Below are 22,327 nucleotides of genomic sequence, written 5' to 3'. Positions count from 1 at the left end.
TTATTATGAGTGTATACAAATAAAAGTAGGCCCTTTACAGATTTGATGTATTGCTCTTATCTGTACGATCAAAAAAGACAAGTAATTTAGTTTGTTTTGGCATTATGAGAAAAAAAATGCCACAAAACGCATTGGTGCGTTTGTTTAGCCCAGAGGGTTAATTACCGGATGTGTACCTCATGGTGGATTTTGGTGCTGATTTAAAACTTGGCGCATCAATAAAACAAATATTTACTGATTGAAACTAATTTTTTGTTTTTGTATTTTTTTCAATATCTGAATAAAGAAATAAATAAATAAACGTGTGTTAAGCTGAAGGTTTTAATTTTTTTATAAAAATGGTCAAACAGAAATGCGCACTGCATTAATTGCGCGTTTATAAAAATTGCGCCGTTAAAATGAATTAGTGTTAATGCATTATTAATCTTTTGATAGCCCTAATTAATATATTAATACAAAATAATTTAACATTTTGTTACCTAATGAATGTATCATACATCATCACACAAAGCATTTCACTGCATGTCGTACCCTGTATGTATGTGTATGTGACAAATAAAATTTGATTTGATTTTTTTTTGATCGCTGACACCCTCTGTCTCTTCTTTGTTAGCTAGACTTCTTGTTGCCTGCTGCCTTGCTCATTGTTAGCTTCGTAAACTAATCTACATCTGTGATGTGTGAGAGTCAGGAAATGATACATTAGTGGTAGATTGAAAAATCCATACAAAGACAGGAAATAGATTAAAACTCACAGAACGAGCCTGTGTTGAAAATGGAAGAAGTAGAAAGTACAGATATTTTGCAAGGGCTTTAATGCTAACAGATGCTAACTTCACCTAAGGCATCCAGACTTTCCCCTGCAGAAACTGGACTGCTCTCACACTAACTAATCCTCTATAGACTCTAGATGTGCTCCTCTAATGCTAGCATCTAATGCCATGGCAATAGAAACCATCAATATTATAGAGAAACGCAGTGTAACAGAGCACTGCATCACAGACAGATATCTCAAACAGTGAGAATGAATGCCATTACTAAAGCAAGAAACCCAATGAACACAATTTAACACATCTCCTTTCACTGTAGCCACAACTGCACCACCCTCATACATAATCTCTACAAGAAGCATCGATATTAACCTAATAAAATGACCCTTTCTGCATTATGGTCTTCTTGGGGATTTGAAATAAAGATAAAAAAATAAACATAAAATAAAGATTAAAAAAATAAACAAATTGTTTGTGTTTTGTGCACATTCTACAAGAAGGAAAACAAACAAGTATAAGCGGTTCACATTGGTGACTTTTTCTCACGATGCCCAGCTTTTCTTCAAAAGTCTGTCTTGTAAATGTCCTTGTAGGTGTATCTGTGACCAAATCAGTTTCTTCCCCTCTGTCAGCCATTGTGTAATGAAAAACAGCCATTAAATCCACACAGAAATCTGCCTTAAGTCCTTCAGAGTTAGCAGTGTGGGCACCTGTAGTTCTCATTATACAGGATAACTAAATAACTTATAAAAAGACATGTGGTTAGAGTTAAAGACAGTGGCAGTCACTGGTTGTTGTACACATCACGATGAACAGGTAATTTATCTTCATTACTGTCAATACACTTATCGCTCCCCCTCTCTAAGAATAAAGTTTCCTGATCTTTGTGTGTGTGTGCATGTGTGTGTGTGTGTGTGTGTGTGTGTATAGTAGATATAAATATACAGTGAGGAAAATAAGTATTTGAACACCCTGCTATTTTGCAAGTTCTCCCACTTAGAAATCATGGAGGGGGTCTGAAATTGTCATCGTAGGTGCATGTCCACTGTGAGAGACATAATCTAAAAAAAAATCCAATCCTGCTTAAACCAGCACATGTCCAGGCACGTCTTAAGTTTGCCAATGACCATTTGGATGATCCAGAGGAGTCATGGGAGAAAGTCATGTGGTCAGATGAGACCAAAATAGAACTTTTGGGTCATAATTCCACTAAACGTGTTTGGAGGAAGAAGAATGATGAGTACCATCCCAAGAACACCATCCCTACTGTGAAGCATGGGGGTGGTAGCATCATGCTTTGGGGTGTTTTTCTGCACATGGGACAGGCGACTGCACTGTATTAAGGAGAGGATGACCGGGGCCATGTATTGTGAGATTTTGGGGAACAAGCTCCTTCCCTCAGTTAGAGCATTGAAGATGGGTCGAGGCTGGTTCTTCCAACGTGACAATGACCCGAAGCACACAGCCAGGATAACCAAGGAGTGGTTCTGTAAGAAGCATATCAAGGTTCTGGCGTGGCCTAGCCAGTCTCAGACCTAAACCCAATAGAGAATCTTTGGAGGAGCTCAAACTCCATGTTTCTCAGCGACAGGCCAGAAACCTGACTGATCTAGAGAAGATCTGTGTGGAGGTGGGCCAAAATCCCTCCTGCAGTGTGTGCAAACCTGGTGAAAAACTACAGGAAACGTTTGACCTCTGTAATTGCAAACAAAGGCTACTGTACCAAATATTAACATTGACTTTCTCAGGTGTTCAAATACTTATTTGCAGCTGTATCATACAAATAAATAGTTAAAAAATCATACATTGTGATTTCTGGATTTTTTTTTAGATTATGTCTCTCACAGTGGACATGCACCTACGATGACAATTTCAGACCCCTCCATGATTTCTAAGTGGGAGAACTTGCAAAATAGCAGGGTGTTCAAATACTTATTTTCCTCACTGTATATTTGTACTGATCAGATCCCGGATGTATTCAGGGTTGACCATTGACTATTTCTCCAACTGTGACATGCTAACTCTGTGTGTGTGTGTGTGTGTGTGTGTCAGTAAAATGATCCAGGTGAGGATAATAGATGATGAGGAGTACGAGAAGAATAAAAACTTCTTCCTGGAACTGGCAGAGCCACGCATGGTGGACATGAGCCTGCAAAAAGGTATATACACCCTGTATACACACATTGTACACAAGTCGTCAAGTCAAGAAGCTTTTATTGTCATTTTAACCATATATAGCTGACGCAGTACACAGTGAAATGAAACAAGATTTCTCTTGAACCCTGTGCTACATAAAACAACATAGTGCTAAAGACTAGTACCATAATTTAGGACTATAAGGTGCACCTATATATAAGCCGCACCCACTGAATTTTATAAATATTTTTATTTTTAACATAAATAAGCTTTTAAACAGGCTTTAACGAAAGACACGTTACACACAGTGTAACGGGTGAAATATGGTGCGCTTCCTCTAGGAGCATAGCTGTATTTTGGGAATAGCATGCCAGAAGCGAGCTCTCCCTTCACCCTGACTCAACGCGTTACAACGGCTTGTATCCAAACAGTAGCCGACCAAGAAAGTCATTGTTCACTGTCTTCCTCCTTCCTTTCACAACTATTTCTCTCGGGAGTTTATCTTTTGGCATCGTCGTGCGTTTAAAAATCACCCGATGGAAGTTTTTTCTCCCGAGGCCATGCAGCTCAGAACACAGGTGAGGTGCGTTTTTTCGTTTCCGTTGGAAATTTAATTGGTCTAATGTTATGGGGTTCAGTTTTTTGGCTTGAAGTTTGTAAAACCGTGAAAAACCCAGGAAAAATTCATAAATTAGCTGCTTTGTTGTTTAAACCGCGGGTTCAAATCATGGGAAAAAAGTAGCGGCTTATAGTCCGAAAAATACGGTAAGTGTCCTCACCACATAAAGTGCATCATGTGCAACCTGGTGCAAACAGTGCAAAGACAACACAAACAGTGCAAGACAATACAGGACAGTGCAAGACAACACAAGACAGTGTAGACAAATACACAAAACACAAAATAGTGCCACCAGTAAACTTGTTGTATATTGCACACTGCAGTGTTAAAGAGTAAAGTGAACATTGTAATTAACAAAAATATAAAAAAAAAATGTTGTGCAAAAGAGCAATAGCAGCAGTCAAAAAAGATGTGCAAAAACAGCATGTAAACAGTTGTAATGAAGTAATGAAGTGTAGTAATATGAGTGGTGCTGAAGACAGGGATGTGTGAAGTGAGTATGGTTGTGTATTTAAGTCTGGGTTGTACAGATCAGTCACACAGTTGTGTGTGTGTGTGCGTGAGTACACATACATATATAAAAACATACACATTGTACATACATACACACATGCACACAGTATAAAAACTGTACAAACACTGTACACCTATACACACTGTACACACACTGTGTGACACATGATCATACACACATGCACAGGGACTGAGAGTTTGTGTATTTGAGTGTGAGAGTGTGTGACAGGACATCTGCAGGAACACTAATAGCCCTGTACAGGAAGTACGATTCCTGATTTAGTTTGGTGTGACATTGTTAATCCTCCCCTGGGAAACACATACTTTAACTGAGACACTCCCACTGGGAAAATAGAGTTGATCATAGCATGTATACACACACACATACACACACACAGTGTCACAGTGTCACAGTGTTAGAGTCACTGCTGTAGTATGAAGTCTGCTCAGATTGGCTTTTGGAGGTGCAGATACTTTGTGGACTTCAGTTAGTAATGATTTGGAATTAGTTGTGCTGTGTAATGTTTCAGCAGCATCAGAGTAGGAGCTGATGATCCATAGTCATTACATTACATATGCCCCTACTGTATACGCCATACAACCCCACTTTATACCACATTACATCCCATTTTCCCCCTTACTTTATATCCCATACACCCCCATTTATACCCCATACAACCTCAATTTATACCACATCACATATACCCCATACACCCATCTTTATATCCCATACACTCTCACTTTATACCACATTACATCACATATACCCCTTTTTAGCAACCCTTTGGCCCGCTTTACACCCCATACACCCCCGCTTTATATCCCATACACCCACTTACATTTCCACTTTACACACTATACACCCTCTTTCACCACATTCCACCTCCTTTAACACCCCATACACTCGCTTTATGGCCCATTTTAAACCCCTATCACCCTATATGCCCCTGACACCACAAACACCACTACTTTACACTCCATACACCACCCCTTACACCCCATAAACCCTAATTCACCATCCATTCTCTTTTATTTATTTATTTATTTTATATTCACATTATTATATAATCACAGGTTATAATGAACAGGAATGAACAGGAAGTAATGCAATAGTCTGGAAGTTTGCACACACACACACACACACACACACACACACACACACACACACACACACACACACACACATACACCTACCCTCAGTGAGTAGGAGATAAGGTGGAGGCGGTTGTCCAGTAACTGTTGCCATGGTGATGGTGATATCTGTCTGCTAGGACCACAGTGTAATGGTTTTAAATTAAACCTGAGAGAGAGACAGAGAGATGTATAGAGAAACTAATGGAGATGGGGGTAAATGAGAGAGCTTTGTGGGCATGTAGCATTGTGTATCCTGACAGTGTTAGCATTACCAGCTAAGGTTAGAAAATTCATCATCTCCAAATGAAGAGAATAAACAAATTCATAAATCATACAATCATCACATTATCATCTCTCTATATCATATCACTCTCTGTCTTTTCCCTGGCATTTACTTCTTCATCTTCCTCTTCTCTCTCTCTCTCTCTCTCTCTCTTTCTCTTTCTCTCTCTCTCTCTGTGTCTCTGTCTGCTATAGCTCTGTTGTTAGCTGATGGTAAGTACCATTGTCCTGGTCTCCTTCATTTACTGCCTGGCTCTCTTCTTTGTGTGTGTGTGTGTGTGTGTGTGTGTTTAAAAGTAACAGTGTAAGCTCAAGTGGATATTAAACTGCTGTGAGGTTTTAACAGAAATCAGGACTTGATTGGCCCTCGATGTTCTGAACTAATTTGCATATTAATTGTGATGAACCAATCAGATTGCAACCTGGATAACCAACAACAAGCCTGACTATTCTAATTCCATCTAAGTGCACAATTACCATCCAATCAAAACACGAGATTTAACTCTTTCTCTCTCTCTTTCGCTCTCTTTCTCTCTCTCTCTCTCTCTCTCTCTCTCTCTCTCTCTCTCTCTCTGCTTCTTTATTTCTTTCTTTTTCTCTTTCACACAGATGTTCCTGACAGGAAGTTGACATCAGAGGAAGAGGAGGCGAGGAGAGTTGCTGAGATGGGAAAGCCAATCCTGGGAGAGCATTCAAAACTTGAAGTTATCATTGAAGAGTCCTATGAGTTTAAGGTGTGTATGGATGTTTGTGTGTGTATGCCTGTGTTTGTGTATATATATATATATATATATATATATATATATATATATATATATATATATATAGATATATAGATACATAGATACATAGATTAGATACATAGACAGACAGACAGACACACACACACACACACACACACACACACACACACACACACACACACACAAACTATGTTGAAATGTATTTTATATATAGTCAGTGGAGGGCTGTCAGGGCAAGCTTCTGTCCTAAACTCAGAATTACTGACATGTTTTATTTTATATTTCTCCATGAATATGTATGTATTTATTGCCAATACTATATTCTCTTTATTTCATAGTGTTTCTCTTGGTTGCACTGCTTTCAGAAGTGTATGTTTATGTTTAAGTGTCTATCGACTATCCATTTGTCACCCAAATGAGGATGGGTTCCCCATTTCTGAGTCTGGTTCCTCTCAAGGTTTCTTCCTCATAACATCTAAGGGAGTTTTTCCTTGCCACAGTCATCAGGGATAAATGCACACCATTCACCTTGACTTTTGATTTCTGTAAAGCTGCTTTGAGACAATGTCTGTTGTGAAAAGCGCTATAGAAATAAACTTTATTTGACTTGACTTGACATTAATATTTCACTGGTTCACTGAAATCTGTCCTGAAACTGTCAGAATTTTCCTTTAGCCTTTAGCTTAACATACATGTCATTGGGACTGTTACTTTAACCAAACAGACTTTGAATTCATAGCTGTTTTTTCATTCCACAATGTCTGACAGATGTTTTGATTGCAGATACACTTACAAAGTTTTTTTTTTTACTTATTTTAAGAACCATTTATACTTTTGTGTTTTCTTTCATGTTGAATTTGCACAAAACCCCAATTTTCCTTTATTTCAAATCCCCAGGAAAACTGTAATTTGCATGGTTGGCCTTTATTCTCTCTGTATAAAATTCCTGTCAGTGATGCAGAGCTCTGTTTCTCTATCAGATTGATTGTTTCTACAGACATGGCATCATAATGATGGTATAAAGAGGTGGATTGATTCAGGCACATGACCACTGTAGGCCTGGGGGTGAAATACACAACCTGCCACAGATTTTATATAAATACATAAACTATACAAGTACAAAGTAGAGTCACTGAAAAAGTCGAAATAGTTCATAATAAACCTTCACAAATGTTTTGAACTGTTTTGGCGATCTTTTCTTACAATGTCCAGCTTTTCTTGAAAAGTCCGTCTTGTAAATGTCCTTGTAAGTGTATCTGCAACCAAATTTCTTCTCCTCTGTCAGCCATTGTGGAATAAAAAACTATGTAATTCAGAATTAATATATTTGAGCTTGTGCAGTTTACTAAGGATGCGGTTTATGTGCTCTGACTAGTGGTTCTCTTACCATCCAATCAAAGGACGTGAAAATGTTTAGATGCCTTCAAGTAGGCCTTAGCATAAGCAAGTCACAATCTAATTGGTTAAAGGTTCAAGCAACATGGATTTGAATTAATAGGATGCCTGCAGTGATCATGGCTGAAATCTGATTGGATCGAAACTCAAACCAAAACTTACACTCACTGTAACAAGCAGCACACCCAAGAGAAACTTGGTTGTGTTGCTTGAAATAAAGAGAATATACTATTGGGAATAATTTAAAAGTCAGTTATTCTGATAGAGTTTAGGCAGCATAGAATGTCTTACTGACGCTAATGGCCTGTCTCTGACAAACACCTAACATGTACACATACCTAACACACACACCCCTGTACACATACTGTACATATACACCCAAACAAACCCCTAACACATATATACATCTAATACACAGGCAGAGGTGGAAAGAATAATTATATTCAAGTAAAAGTACTGTTACAATGAAAATTCGCTTAAGTACATGTAAAGTTACCAGTCTAAAAATATACTGAAGTAAAACTAAACTAAAAAGTAGATATTTTAAATTGTGTTCAGAGTAAAATTTACAGAGGATGGGGTAGGGAATTCTATTGTAGTTCAAGAAGGACAAGAAGGATCTTGAACTTGTTTTCAATTGAAGTAAATCAATCAATAAATAAATAAATCAGTAAATCAACCCCAAATGTAGGTAAATGCAATACTTCAAATAAAACATACTTAAGTAAAAGTAAAATTGCAGATTTTAAAATCTTAAAAAACAGAACTACACATAAAACTACTTAATTACAGTAATGCGAGTAAATAAAATGTATTATCATCTTTCCACCTCTGCACGCAAACACGTTTGTAACTCGCACACACACACACACACACACACACACACACACACACACAAAACACACAACCAGGTACTGTCAATGTGACATGAGTGAAGATATATTACTAAATACACCTACACCTCCTTAAGTGAATTGTGTGTGTTTGTGTGTATGTGTGTGTGTAGAACACAGTAGATAAATTGATTAAGAAGACAAACCTGGCTCTGGTTGTTGGCACCAACTCATGGAGGGAGCAGTTCATGGAGGCCATTACAGTAAGCTCAGGTACACACACACACACACACACACACACACACACACACACACACACACACACACACACAGACTTCCCACACATACGTACACTCTCTCTCAAACAGTTTTTCTCTCTCTTTGACTCACACACACACACACACACACACACACACACACACACACACACACACATACATACACACACATTGGCCTAATGAGAGTTTGCCTCTCCCCTTGCCCCTCTCCCTCTATCTATTTCAGGTGATGAGGATGATGATGATGCGGGAGAGGAGCGCCTCCCATCATGTTTTGATTACGTCATGCATTTCCTAACCGTGTTCTGGAAAGTTCTGTTTGCCTGTGTCCCGCCCACTGAGTACTGGAATGGCTGGGCATGCTTCTTCACCTCCATTATTATCATCGGCTTCCTCACAGCAATTATCGGAGATCTCGCCTCACACTTTGGATGCACCATCGGCCTCAAAGACTCTGTCACCGCAGTTGTCTTCGTTGCCCTCGGCACCTCTGTCCCAGGTGTGGCCCAGGGCGTGATTATGTATCAAGGGGAAGGGATTAATATATTAATAAAGCACATTTGCATGTGTGGTCATTTGGAGAGGGGAGGGGTTCATACAAAAACACACATTCAGCACATCTGTAGGTGTGGCCATGTAGGAAGGGGGAGGGGTTAATACAACAACACACATTTAGCACGTCTGTAGGCATGGTCATGTCAGAAGGAGGAGGAGCCCACATTGTTTTTATTAGATAATTATTATTCAGATAATGTTAGTATTGCAGTAGTTATGTAATGTAAACAGCATTTTCTTTCTTTCTTTCTTTCTTTCTTTCTTTCTTTCTTTCTTTCTTTCTTTCTTTCTTTCTTTCTTTCTTTCTTTCTTTCCTTCTTCTCTCTCACACTCTCTCTGTCTCCACCTATCTCTCTCTTGGTCTGTTTGTGTCAGACACTTTTGCAAGTAAGGTGGCAGCAGTGCAGGACATGTATGCAGACGCGGCCATTGGGAATGTGACGGGCAGTAATGCGGTGAACGTGTTTGTGGGACTGGGTGTGGCCTGGACGGTGGCAGCTGTATACTGGCGTGTTCACGGGGGCGTGTTCGAGGTGCACGCCGGCTCACTCGCCTTCTCCCTCACGCTCTTCTGCGTGTTCTCTGTGTTCGCCGTGCTCGCCCTTATGTACCGTCGCCGTGGCAACATTGGCGGAGAGCTTGGTGGCCCAAGACGCCATCGAATCATCACGACACTCTTCTTCATCATGCTGTGGCTCCTCTACATCCTGCTCTCTAGCCTGGAAGCCTACTGCCACATCCAGGGCTTCTAGAGATGTGAAAGAGTGGAGTGGCACGGAGAGAGAGAGAGAGAGAGAGAGAGAGAGAGAGAGAGAGAGGTGGAAATAGAGAGAGAGAGAGAGAGAGAGAGAGGTGGAACTAGAGAGAGAGAGAGAGAAAGAGTGTGGGGTGATAAGAGAGGGGAGAGAGAGGAAACTGAATGTTCATTATTTCTTTAAAGAGATCAAGAAAGATACAGTACAGACCAAAGGTTTGGACACACCTTCTCATTCAAAGAGTTTTCTTTATTTTCATGACTATGAAAATTGTAGAGTCACACTGAAGGCATCAAGGGCTATTTGACCAAGAAGGAGAGTGATGGGGTGCTGCGCCAGATGACCTGGCCTCCACAGTCACCGGACCTAAAACCAATCGAGATGGTTTAGGGGTGAGCTGGACCGCAGAGTGAAGGCAAAAGGGCCAACAAGTGCCAAGAATCTCTCGGGGAACTCCTTCAAGACTGTTGGAAGACCATTTCAGGTGACTACCTCTTGAAGCTCATCAAGAGAATGCCAAGAGTGTGCAAAGCAGTAATCAAAGCAAAAGGTGGCTACTTTGGAGAACCTAGAATATGACATTTTTCAGTTGTTTCACACTTTTTTGTTATGTATATAATTTCACGTGTTAATTCATAGTTTTGATGCCTTCAGTGTGAATCTACAATTTTCATAGTCATGAAAATAAAGAAAACTCTTTGAATGAGAAGGTGTGTCCAAACTTTTGGTCTGTACTGTATATAAATATATATATATATATATATATATATATATATATATATATATATATAGAGAGAGAGAGAGAGAGAGAGAGAGAGAGAGAGAGAGAGAGATGTTCAGAAAAAGACAAATGTAGGACAAAATAACAGAGAGTTTCCTCTTACTCTTTCTCTCTCTCATTTCTATTTCTTCCCCAAAGATTAAACACCAGAGTCTTAACTTACAGTCTGATAGAGAAAGAGAGAGAGGAGAGGGCTCTGTCTGCGTCTCTCTCTCGTTCTTTCTTTCTTTCTCCATACAGAGTGATAGTGTGACGAGTGGGATCTTCTCCAGAGTTTCTATTTTTCTCCATTCGCAGAGGAACTTGACTCTTTTTCTAAAAAGTATTTTGGGGAAAAACACTGAAAAAAGAAAACAATACAAAAAAATAAGATTGAAAAAAGAGTGAACTATTTTCACATTCATATCTCAGAAACGACCTTTATCTCTCTCCCTGAGAGGAACACACACACACGCGCGCACGCACACACGGCACACATACACACACACACACACACACACACACACACACACAGGAAACACACACACACACATGAAACACATCCCACTGGAGGAGGAGGAGGACAGAGGGACTGCAGGGACACAAGTCCAGCTGCTTCACATCATTACTTACTAAACGGATTTATACGCCGTATGATACAAAATATAATGTTGCCATGTTTTCTGTATATGTTGTGCATTTTGCTCATCCCCACACACACAAACACACACATGCACACACAGATGGAGTGGAGAAACTCTGCAGTGTTGTGGACTTCAGGTGTTATTATTTATTATTATTTGTTATTATTTTTGTTAACATAAGCAAAATGTGTCCTGGTGTGTATGTGCGTACGTGTGTGCGTATGTGCGTGTGTGTAACAGTTAAATGCTAATCCACACTGGAACTTTATAGTTTGTTATACAGAGACTTGTGTGTGTGTGTTTCTGATCACACACTCCCTGTGGTTTTGTACATGATGTGGTAATGGCAGCTCCTGTCCTGCAGGCGGTTACACTTTGAACACTACAGGAAAAAGATGTAAGCTTCGCCTCCTGGACTGGATCAGTTAAGGGAAGTGTCACTCATATTAACCAATCACAGGCAAGGGTGGAACACAGCCGTGTGTTTTCGGGTCTCTTTGTAAAGTGGAATGGAGTGAATCCTACATGACTGTGGTGTATTGTGTTGTGTAAGATACACTATGGGGTGTATGTGTGTGTTTCAGTGTCTCAGAAATCTCACATCACATGAAACAGGCAGCCAGTGGGAGGCCGTATGTGTGTGTGTGTGTGTGTGTGTGTGTGTGTGTACAACTGAATGTTTTACCATAACCCAATGTTTCAGCCTTTCCTTTATTGACACACAAAAGAAGAGAAGAGAAAATGGCCGCTGTATATTTTTATACAATTGTTCAAATTGTGCGTCTGATTTTCTCCTACTGACCTTTGACTATTGACCCTGGAGTTTCTCTGCGCACTGTAAATGATTTTAATATTTGGATTCAGCTTTATGAGGGTTGGGCTGAGGGTGGAGCAGGGCAAATATATATTTAAAATAATATATAGTGAAATGTATAAACGATCTAGTTTATTTTGTTTCTATTTTGCACCGATCCTCATGTAATTTCCTGTTTTTCTGTTTCTATCTGTGTGCAGATTAAACTCTCCATATATGGGCATATGGGCGGGTCTTTAAGTATATATATGGAAGTGTTTGAGTAGGCAGAAGGAAGTGCATTCAAACATTAGCATGTACAGAGCGTGTTGGCAAGTTAGCTAGCCAGAGAGGGTTTGTGTATTAAACAACTTACTGTTCTCTGCTAATTCTAGTTACACTGACAACCAGATTGCTAGCATCAGCTAAACTCTAGCTAATCACTAGCTGGCTAATAAACATGTTAGCAAATTCACCCAAGCTAACTTTTTATAATATTCACTGCTGTTGCTAGCTGGTGGTATCTCCCCTCAGAGGATTTCTACACTTACATCACGTGTGAATAAACCCTGCTCACACAGTGTGTGTGTTTGTGTGTGTGTGTGTGCGTGCGTGCGTGCGTGCGTGTGTGAAACATCTTGTATAATTTGAATAAACTGATTTATCAAAGAATTTTACGTTTGTGTTTGAACCCAACGTAAAAATGTTGGGTTAACATCCTGAGGTGATGGCTGTGTTCCAAATTGCAGTTTAGAAAAGGAAAAATGCACAAAAACAGTCAGTGGGGAGAAGTCGGGTTTAGGCTCCACACGTGATTTGGGTTGGTGTGATTCAAGACACAGGCTGTGTGTAGGATTGATGTTGAAAATTGCTGACACAGCCTGTCATATGTGGGGTTGGTGTTGAAATTTTGGGCACAGCCTGTCATATGTGGGGTTGGTGTTGGGATTTGGGACACAGCTTGTTGTGTGGGGTTAGTGAAGTGATTTGGGACACGTTCGGCCGTGTGTTGGTTTGGTGTATTGATTTGGGACACAGCCTGCCATGTGTGTGGTTGTTGTTGGGATTGTGGACACAGCCTGCCCTGTGTGTGGTTGGTGTAGTAATTTGGGACACAGCCTGCCGTGTGTGTGCTTGGTGTCGTGATATGGGTTTGGTGTAGGGGTGAGGGTGGTGTTCAGAGGTGTTCAGAGTAAAATACATAAAGATAAATATATTTATTTTGTGAACTCTAATATTCTAAGCACACATCCTTTATTAGCTTTGGCATCCTGTATAAGCATCTGCTACTGTCCTGTTAGCATCAATGTGACATTTTACATTTAATTTTTCATACATTTGATTATTTTTAGATTTTATTTATTTTATTTAGATTTTATTATTGAGCTGTTCAAGAAATCAGTTCAATCACAGCACTGAGAATCAACTCCATGTTAGCAGTTAATGCTAACACACACACACACACACACACACACACACACACGGGTAGTTTGGATGATTCTCTGTGTTTTGTGTTCAGTGATTTGGGTTTGATTTTCAGGGACTGGTGCATGATGCCTCATTTACATTGACATTCACGTCCTGTTCCTTTCATATTCTTTCTTTTAATTAGCAGAAAAATAAAGGAACTTATTTACCAAGAAACCTTTCTACTTCTGAATCTTACTGACTGTGTACACAAATGGTGTGGATATGAAGTGTGTGTGTATGAGGTGTGTACTCATGAGATGTGTGTGTGTGTGTGTGTATAATGTGTGTTTATAAGATGTGTATATGAGGGGTGTGTGTTTATGAGATGTGTGTATGAAGTGTGTGTTTATGAGCGGTGTGTACTGGACGTGTGTATGACGTGTGTGTATGGGGTGTGTATGAGGTGTGTGTGTGTGTGTGTATGGGATGTGTGTACTGGACGTGTGTATGACGTGTGTGTATGGGTTGTTGTGTGTGTGTATGGGATGTGTGTTCATGAGGTGTGTATGAGGTGTGTGTTTATGAGAGGTGTGTATGGGGTGTGAGTATAATGTGTGTTTATGAAATGTGTTTATGAGATGTGTGTATGAGATGTGTGTATGGGGTGTGAGTATAATGTGGGTGTGTATGATGTGTGTTTATGAAATGTGTGTATGAGGTGTGTGTTTATGAGATGTGTGTATGAGGTGTGAGTATGAGTGTGTGTGTAATGTGTGGTATGAGATGTGTGTATGGGGTGTGTATGAGGTGTGTGTATGATGTGTGTTTATGAGAGGTGTGTACTTACAAGGTTTGTGTTTCAGGTGTGTATGCATGATAGGTGTGAGTATAAGGCGTGTGTATGAGGTACTTATATGAGGTTTGTTTTTTAGATGTGTGTGTGTGAGTATAAGAGGTGTGTGTATATGTGTATGTGTGAGTATGAGGTGTTTGTATAATGTGTGTTTATGAGATGTGTGTATGAGGTGTGTGTTTATGAGCGTGTGTACTGGATGTGTATGAGGTGTGTTTATGAGAGGTGTGTATGGGGTGTGAGTATAATGTGTGTGTTTATGAAATATGTTTATGAGATGTGTCTATGAGGTGTGAATATGAGTTGTGTGTGTATAATGTGTGTGTTATGAGATGTATGCATGAGGTGTGTGTGTATGAGGTGTGTGTTTATGAGCGGTGTGTACTGGATGTGTGTATGAGGTGTGTGTGTGTATGTGTGTTTATGAGATGTGTGTATGGGGTGTGTATGAGGTGTGTATGAGGTGTGTGTGTATGAGGTGTGTGTGTGTATGTGTGTTTATGAGATGTGTATGAGGTGTGTTTATGAGATGTGTCTATGAGGTGTGAATATGAGTTGTGTGTGTATAATGTGTGTGTTTATGAGATGTGTGTATGAGGTGTGTATGAAGTATGTGTTTATGACGTCTGTATGAGGTGTGTGTTTATGAGATGTGTGTATGGGGTGTGAGTATAATGTGTGTGTTTATGAGGTGTGAGTATGAGGTGTGTGTATGAGGTGTGTGTTTATGAGATGTGTATGAGGTGTGAGTATGAGGTGTGTGTGTAATGTGTGGTATGAGATGTGTGTATGGGGTGTGTATGAGGTGTGTGTATGTGTGTTTATGAGAGGTGTGTACTTACAAGGTTTGTGTTTCAGGTGTGTATGCATGATAGGTGTGAGTATAAGGCGTGTGTGTATGAGGTGTGAGTATGAGGTGTTTGTATAATGTGTGTTTATGAGATGTGTGTATGGGGTGTGAGTATAATGTGGTGTGTATGATGTGTGTATGAATTGTGTGTATGAGGTGTGTGTTTATGAGATGTGTGTATGAGGTGTGAGTATGAGGTGTGTGTGTAATGTGTGGTATGAGATGTGTGTATGGGGTGTGTATGAGGTGTGTGTATGTGTGTTTATGAGAGGTGTGTACTTACAAGGTTTGTGTTTCAGGTGTGTATGCATGATAGGTGTGAGTATAAGGCGTGTGTGTATGAGGTACTTGTATGAGGTTTGTTTTTTAGATGTGTGTGTGAGTATAAGAGGTGTGTGTATATGTGTATGTGTGAGTATGAGGTGTTTGTATAATGTGTGTGTTTATGAGATGTGTGTATGAGGTGTGTGTTTATGAGCGTGTGTACTGGATGTGTGTATGAGGTGTGTTTATGAGAGGTGTGTATGGGGTGTGAGTATAATGTGTGTGTTTATGAAATATGTTTATGAGATGTGTCTATGAGGTGTGAATATGAGTTGTGTGTGTATAATGTGTGTGTTATGAGATGTATGCATGAGGTGTGTGTGTATGAGGTGTGTGTTTATGAGATGCATGTATAAGGTGTGATTATGAGGTGTGTGTGTGTATGTGTGTGTATAAGGTGTGAGTATGGTTTATGAGTATGAGGTGTGTGTTTATGAGGTGTGAGTATGAGGTGTGTGTATGATGTCTGTGTGTTTATGTGTGTATGAGGTCTGTGTATGATATGTGTGTTTATGAGATGTGTGTATGAGGTGTGTGTATGAAGTATGTGTTTATGACGTCTGTATGAGGTGTGTGCAGCTTTTGACACCATTTAATAGACTAGAGAATGTTCTCTTCTGGTCTTATTTGACTGATTGCTATCAGTTTGTTGAGTTCTTCACACTCTCTGAGGTAAAGATTGGTGTTCCACAAGAATCTGTCTTAGGCCCACTGCTATTATCTTCACATTTGCTGCCCCTGGGTGAAATTATACATAGACATGATATTAGCTTCCATTGCTTTGCTGATGATACACAGCTAAGCCAGATGAGAGAGATCCACTTAAAAATGTTGAGGAGTGTGTAAAGGACAGTGAATGCTTTATAACTTCCTTCTGCTCAAATTGTATTAGACAGAAGTACTTTTACTAGGACCACATGCAGCTAGAAGTAAACTTTCAGGTTATGTAGCGTCTCTGGATGGTCTTTTTGTGCCAGTGTGTACAGCAGTCAAAGACCATGGTGTAATTATTGACTCTAGTCTTTCCTTTGAGACTCATGTGAAGAACATTTTGTCAAATAAGTTTTATTGAAAGACAGATGGATTGCATATTCCCTCTCCACTACATTTACAACAAAACACAATCGAAATAAAGAGGAAAAATGTGAAAGAATGAAGAAAAAAATAAAACAACCCAATGGGGCCTGTATACATTACATTGTAAAGTATGCTGAACGAAAATATTAAAACATTAACACATTAACAAATGATGCATTAACCTGTAAAGTTTCCATCAAGGTAACAGAGAAAAGGATGCCAAATTTTTGCCAAACTGCTCAAATTTGCCCCTCAAATAGTACCTAATTCATTCCAAATGTAAAGTAGAAATCATTTCTCCAAGCCATAGCTTACATGTAGGAGCCTCCTTTTTAATCCAGAATTACAGGTCATTAAACTGTATGCAAGCAGTTTGTGTTGTGCTCCTGATAATGAATGCATACGTTCAGACACGTGAAAACACTTCTTAAATTCCATTCCAAAAACTCTGTATCTTGGAGCAAAAAATGGAACTGTGGGATAAATCAGCATCTACTAAATTACTTTTGTCACAAAGAAGAGAGACATTTTGGAAAATTCTATGTAGTTTCTTTTTTGAATAATGTAGTGTGTGAATGAGAGTAGGGATCAGATTGAGAAGAGCCTAGAGAGGTGGAGGTACGTGCTGGAGAGAAGAGGAATAAAAGCCAGTAGGAGTAAGAGTACATGTGTGTGAATAAGAGGGAGCAAAGTGGAGTGGTGCAGTTGAAGGGAAAAGAGGTGGAGAAGGTGAAGGAGTTCAGGTACCTGGGGTCAACAGTGCAAAGTAATGGAGAGTGTGTTATAGAAGTGAAGAAAAGAGGCAGGGTGGAGTGGGTGGAGAAGAGTGTCAGGAGTGATTTGTGATAGAAGAGTGTCTGCAAGAGTGAAAGGGAAAGTTTATAGGACTGTGGTGAGACCTGCGATGTTGTATGGATTAGAGACAGTGGCATTTAGTAAAAGACAGGAGGTGGAGCTGGAGGTAGCAGAGCTGAAGATGTTGAGGTTTTTGTTGGGAGTGACGAGAATGGACAGACTTAGAAATTATTTTATTAGAGGGACAGCACATGTAGGACGTTTTGGAGACAAGGTGAGGGAGGCAGATTGAGATGGTTTGGACATGTTCAGAGGAGGGACATGGGATATATCGGTAGAAGAATGCTGAGGATGGAGCCACCAGGAAGGAGGAAAAGGTTTATGGATGTGGTGAGGGAAGACATGCAGGTAGTTGGGTTGAAAGAGGCAGATGTAGAGGACAGGGGGGTATGGAGGCGGATGATCCGCTGTGGCGACCCCTAATGGGAGAAGCTGAAAGAAGAAGAAAAAGTGTGTGAATGACTTTAAACTGAAAGAGGCAGTGATTAGAAGTGATAGAATGTTCATAAATATACTTTAAACTTGTCTGCCACATCACCATAAAAATTTCTACTCTTAGTTCTTTCTCCCACTCTTCCTTAGAAAACATGTTGAAGAAGAAATAGAGGATTGCAGCAGATCATAACTTATAGGTAATGCCTTTTTTCTTACTTTACACTGTTCAAGAAACTTATCAATAATTGAGGGTGATGTATTATCCAATGAAGGTGTGTGAGCATGTATATAATTCTCAAACTGTAAAAAAAAAAAAAAAAAAAGACGACTCTGGGGGAATTTAAATTTCTGTTGCAAAACGCTAAAAGATGCCAGAGCCACATCAATGAAAAGTTCCCCTATAGTATGTACACCCATCATCCAATCTTGATGAAATAAATGATGGATTCTTAGTGATAAAAATTAGCAATGAAAGGGACTTTATCTTGAAATGTTATTTTACCTGTTTCCAGATACAAATTATATTTCAAATTATGATATTACTATTGTAGGTAGAATGATCCAGAGATACAGGGGAGAGAATCACCGCTCCCGGATTGTATGGATAACACTGATCACAAACTATTTGGAGCCAAATTAGTGGAGCATCATGATCATGCAACCACACTGAAAGAACCCTTACAGTATGTAAGACTTATGTATTCCTTCTGTAAGGAGGTGCCAGACCTCCCTCCTGTTTAGGTTTACGGACATGTGCCTTTTTAATTCTGTGTTTTTTTATACCCACAATTGAAAAATTATTTAATTTAATTGTTTAAAAAGGATTTAGGTGGAAATATTGGAATATTCTGGAATAAATACAATATCTGAGGTAAGAATATCATTTTAATTGCATTTATTCCATACAATATACCAAACAAAGAAATCAGGAGTGCTCTCCAAAATTGTATATTAGCTTGTAGTTTGGAAATTAGATAAGTAAAATTGGCCTTTTGAAAGTGAATAATATTTGTTTGTAACTACCATATTAGGATAAGTAAACTTTTCTATTAAAACTTTAAACAGATAGATTGTATTGAATACAAATGTTAAATTAACTTTAAACCCTGAAAACATCTCAGCGAGATTAATAGTATCCAAAATAATTTGCAGACTTACATGGGGTTTGGTAATATTTATATGCAGATGATATCCTGCTAAAGATATTTTATTGACTGTATTTAAATTGTTAAAGCCATGAATAGAGGGATCAGAACGAATGTATTAAGCAAGGGGTTCTACAGCCAGTGCAGATAAAAGAGGAGAAAGGGGGAAACCGTGCCTAATCTTATGGATCTTAAAAGAGACTAGACAAAGTTTTATTAGTTAATACCTGAACTGTAGGACTTTTATACAAAATCTTAATCCAATTTTAAAAGTTATCACCAGTGTTGGGCAGTAACGTGTTACTTTTGACAGTAACTAATACTGTAACGCGTTACTTTCAAAAATAAAGTAACTTCGTTACCGTATGGTGCGTTACCCGTTACTTTTTTAAATAAATGAATTTTGGCTGAAGTGTAGCCTACAGTTTAACCTGCTTACAGCAGAGACGCATTGTAGGATTGGTGGATGAACCACTGTAAATACGAAGAAGATGCGCTATGGGCGTGTCCCTGTTTATTCAGGTCTGTGCGGCAGTAATGGCGAGTCGAGAGCAAGACGAGTTTCTCAAAGTGGAAATATGCTCAGTATTTCACTTTAGTTGAGTATAAATACAAAAACTTTTTAGTCAGATGCAAGCTGTGTATTTCTGGTTCGAAGGTCGTATCTACTGCGATAAACAGAAACTCCATGCCTCGACTTAGCCTAGAAGCTAACCCGGTGTTCTGTTCTCCATTGTTGATAGTTTTCATACTTCAGCTGTGAAAGGAACATTTTTAAGAGCTCAACACAACAGCTTTTATGATGCAGAAGCCACTTTTTTTTGATTGTGAATATATTATTCAGCTTGTTTTGTTATTTATTTCAGAAATCCTTGTGATATATTCAGTTTGTGCTGGTCTGACTTAAATAAAAATGTTTAAAAATGACTGTGTTTAAGCCACTTTTATGTTTGTGTAGACCAGGGGTGTCAAACTCAAATTCACAGTGGGCCAAAATTAAAAACTGGGACGAGGTCGAGGGCCAAACTTAATATTTATTGAAAAATTGACTGCAATTGTGCATGTTTTCCTTCTATCCAGATCTGTAATGTTGAACCTTTTCATATGGAAACAAACTTTCATAAACATTGAATCTGAAACAACAAAAGTTTAATATTATAAACATATTAAAAATTAAATTTGAAATAAAACACATCAGTGGTATTCGTTTTTTATTATCTCTCTCTCTCTCTCGCCTTTCGAATTCCTTTTTAATGTAAATCTTTTTTCACAGGCCAACAACAGAACAACCAAAAATAATAATAATTTCCTTCAATAAAAAAAAAAAAAAAACCAACTTTTCAACTATTAACAGTTCATGCCTTGGAGTAGAAAAGTGCATAAAGACAACATTTATTCAAGCTCAGTTTGCTACACTCTGATTGACTGATTGGTTTAAGTCAGATTCCTGCATCTCTTCTTATATGAGCGTGCATCATGTCTGGGTTGAGGCTCTGAGCTGAGGAAATCCTCAGGATAGTGAAGATGTTCATCAGTGAGACTCCTGAGTGGTGTTTTGTTCATCTTCATCAAAGAGAACAGTTACTCACACAGATATGTGCTGCTGAACACAGAGAGGATTTGAGCAGCTTGGGCACAGAGTTGGTGCAGTGTCTCGGGGAGGAAACATGGAAAGTGTGCAGCACACACAGAGTCGTACTTCGCAAAGTCGGTAAATCTCCGGGTAAATTCAGCGCTGAGTGCGCGAAGTTTCTCAGCGGTCTCAAATGATGCGTCAACGCACTAACAAAGCATTCTGGGATTTGTAGTATTAGCGGTGTATGCGCTATATATGGCGGGCCAGCTCTAATACACATTTGATATGATCTCGCGGGCCAAATATAATTACACCTGGCCCGCAGGCCTGAGTTTGACACCCCTGGTGTAGACCATAACGCATAAAAGGGCATTAATGGGAACATTAAAGAAGGTTCTTTAAAAAAGTAACTAAAAAGTTACATTTAACAGTAATGCATTACTTTTTGGTGCAAGTTAACAACAAAGTAACTGAGTTACTTTTTGAATGAAGTAACGAGTAACTGTAACTAGTTACTACTTTTTAGTAACTAGCACAACACTGGTTATCACCCATATATCATTTTTTCTAATACTGTGAAGATGCCATTCAACTCTAACAAATGCTTTTTCATTGAACGAGACTATAACCAGATTTTCCTGAATAGCTTTGGAGTGATACATTATGTAAAAAAAAGGCACATCATATTTTGTTTAACATTCCTGCCAGTAATAAAACCATTCTGATCAGTATGAATTAGACCACTAATTAATCTACCAAGTCTATTTGCAAGAATCTTTGACATCTTCTGATCTACATTAAGGAGAGAGATTGGTCTATATCCTTCTACCTCCTCTGTATTTTTGCCTTTTTTTTGGATCACAGTAATGACCACTTCAATAAATGTTGATGGTAGTCCAGTCATGAATGCCTTCTCAAATGTTTTGAGAAGGTGGGGGAAAGTTTATCATCAAATGTTCTATATATGTCAGAGGGCAAGCCATCTGGACCTGGAGCTTTGCCACTTTTATTTGAATAACATTACCAGGATCAACTTCTTTCACCTTCGAAATATTGCTAAAATTCGAAATATGATGTTACAGGATGCAGAAAAACTAGTTCATGCTTTTGTTACATCTAGATTAGACTACTGTAACGCTTTACTGTCTGGGTGTTTGAGTAAGTGCATAAATAAGCATTATTTAGTCCAAAATGCAGCAGCAAGAGTCCTTACTAGATCTAGAAAATATGACCACATCACCCCTGTTTTAATCAGTCTACACTGCTCCCAATTAAATCTCACATTGATTATAAAATATTACTACTGACATATAAAGCACTTAACAGTCTTGCACCACAGTATCTGAGTGAACTTCTGTACCTTTATGATCCCCCGCACCAACTTAGATCAAAAGTTGAAGGCTATGAGACTTCCGGTTTTGGCAATGTAAGAGAGAGCAGCAGAGGAGAGGACCTCCCAACCACACTCCTTTCAAACCTAAGTTTGGTTTTATGTTATGCTTATCAAAAAAATAGCTGGGGAAGTTTTGTTTTATATTATGTCTTCAGAAGTACCTAAAGGTGAGGAAACGTGTGTATTGCTGATTGCATCT

The 22,327-nt window shown here is 38.9% G+C and overlaps 1 protein-coding gene across 3 annotated transcripts in view; it reads left to right on the top strand.

The window, feature by feature from the left end:
* The window catches only part of slc8a3 (solute carrier family 8 member 3), a 31,157-nt gene extending 17,058 nt beyond the window's left edge, over window positions 1-14,099 (top strand). The window contains exons 3-10 of one of the 3 annotated variants that reach the window (XM_046861975.1): window positions 2,823-2,929; window positions 5,650-5,667; window positions 6,064-6,188; window positions 8,599-8,698; window positions 8,930-9,202; window positions 9,634-10,076; window positions 10,806-12,083; window positions 14,084-14,099. In XM_046861975.1, coding sequence (XP_046717931.1) covers window positions 2,823-2,929; window positions 5,650-5,667; window positions 6,064-6,188; window positions 8,599-8,698; window positions 8,930-9,202; window positions 9,634-10,010 — 1,000 coding nt within the window. In that variant the 3' untranslated portion in view covers window positions 10,011-10,076; window positions 10,806-12,083; window positions 14,084-14,099. Of the gene's footprint in view, window positions 1-2,822; window positions 2,930-5,649; window positions 5,668-6,063; window positions 6,189-8,598; window positions 8,699-8,929; window positions 9,203-9,633; window positions 10,077-10,805; window positions 13,855-14,083 lie in introns of those variants that run through there. The other 2 variants (XM_046861966.1, XM_046861983.1) reach the window with 2 other exon arrangements.
* The last annotated feature ends 8,228 nt before the right edge of the window (window positions 14,100-22,327 follow it).

The sequence above is a fragment of the Silurus meridionalis genome, chromosome 2 (assembly GCF_014805685.1).
Source record: "Silurus meridionalis isolate SWU-2019-XX chromosome 2, ASM1480568v1, whole genome shotgun sequence".
Taxonomy (NCBI): Eukaryota; Metazoa; Chordata; class Actinopteri; order Siluriformes; family Siluridae; genus Silurus; species Silurus meridionalis.
Note: the sequence above shows the minus strand (reverse complement) of the source record. Positions and strands in the feature narration are given on the sequence as shown.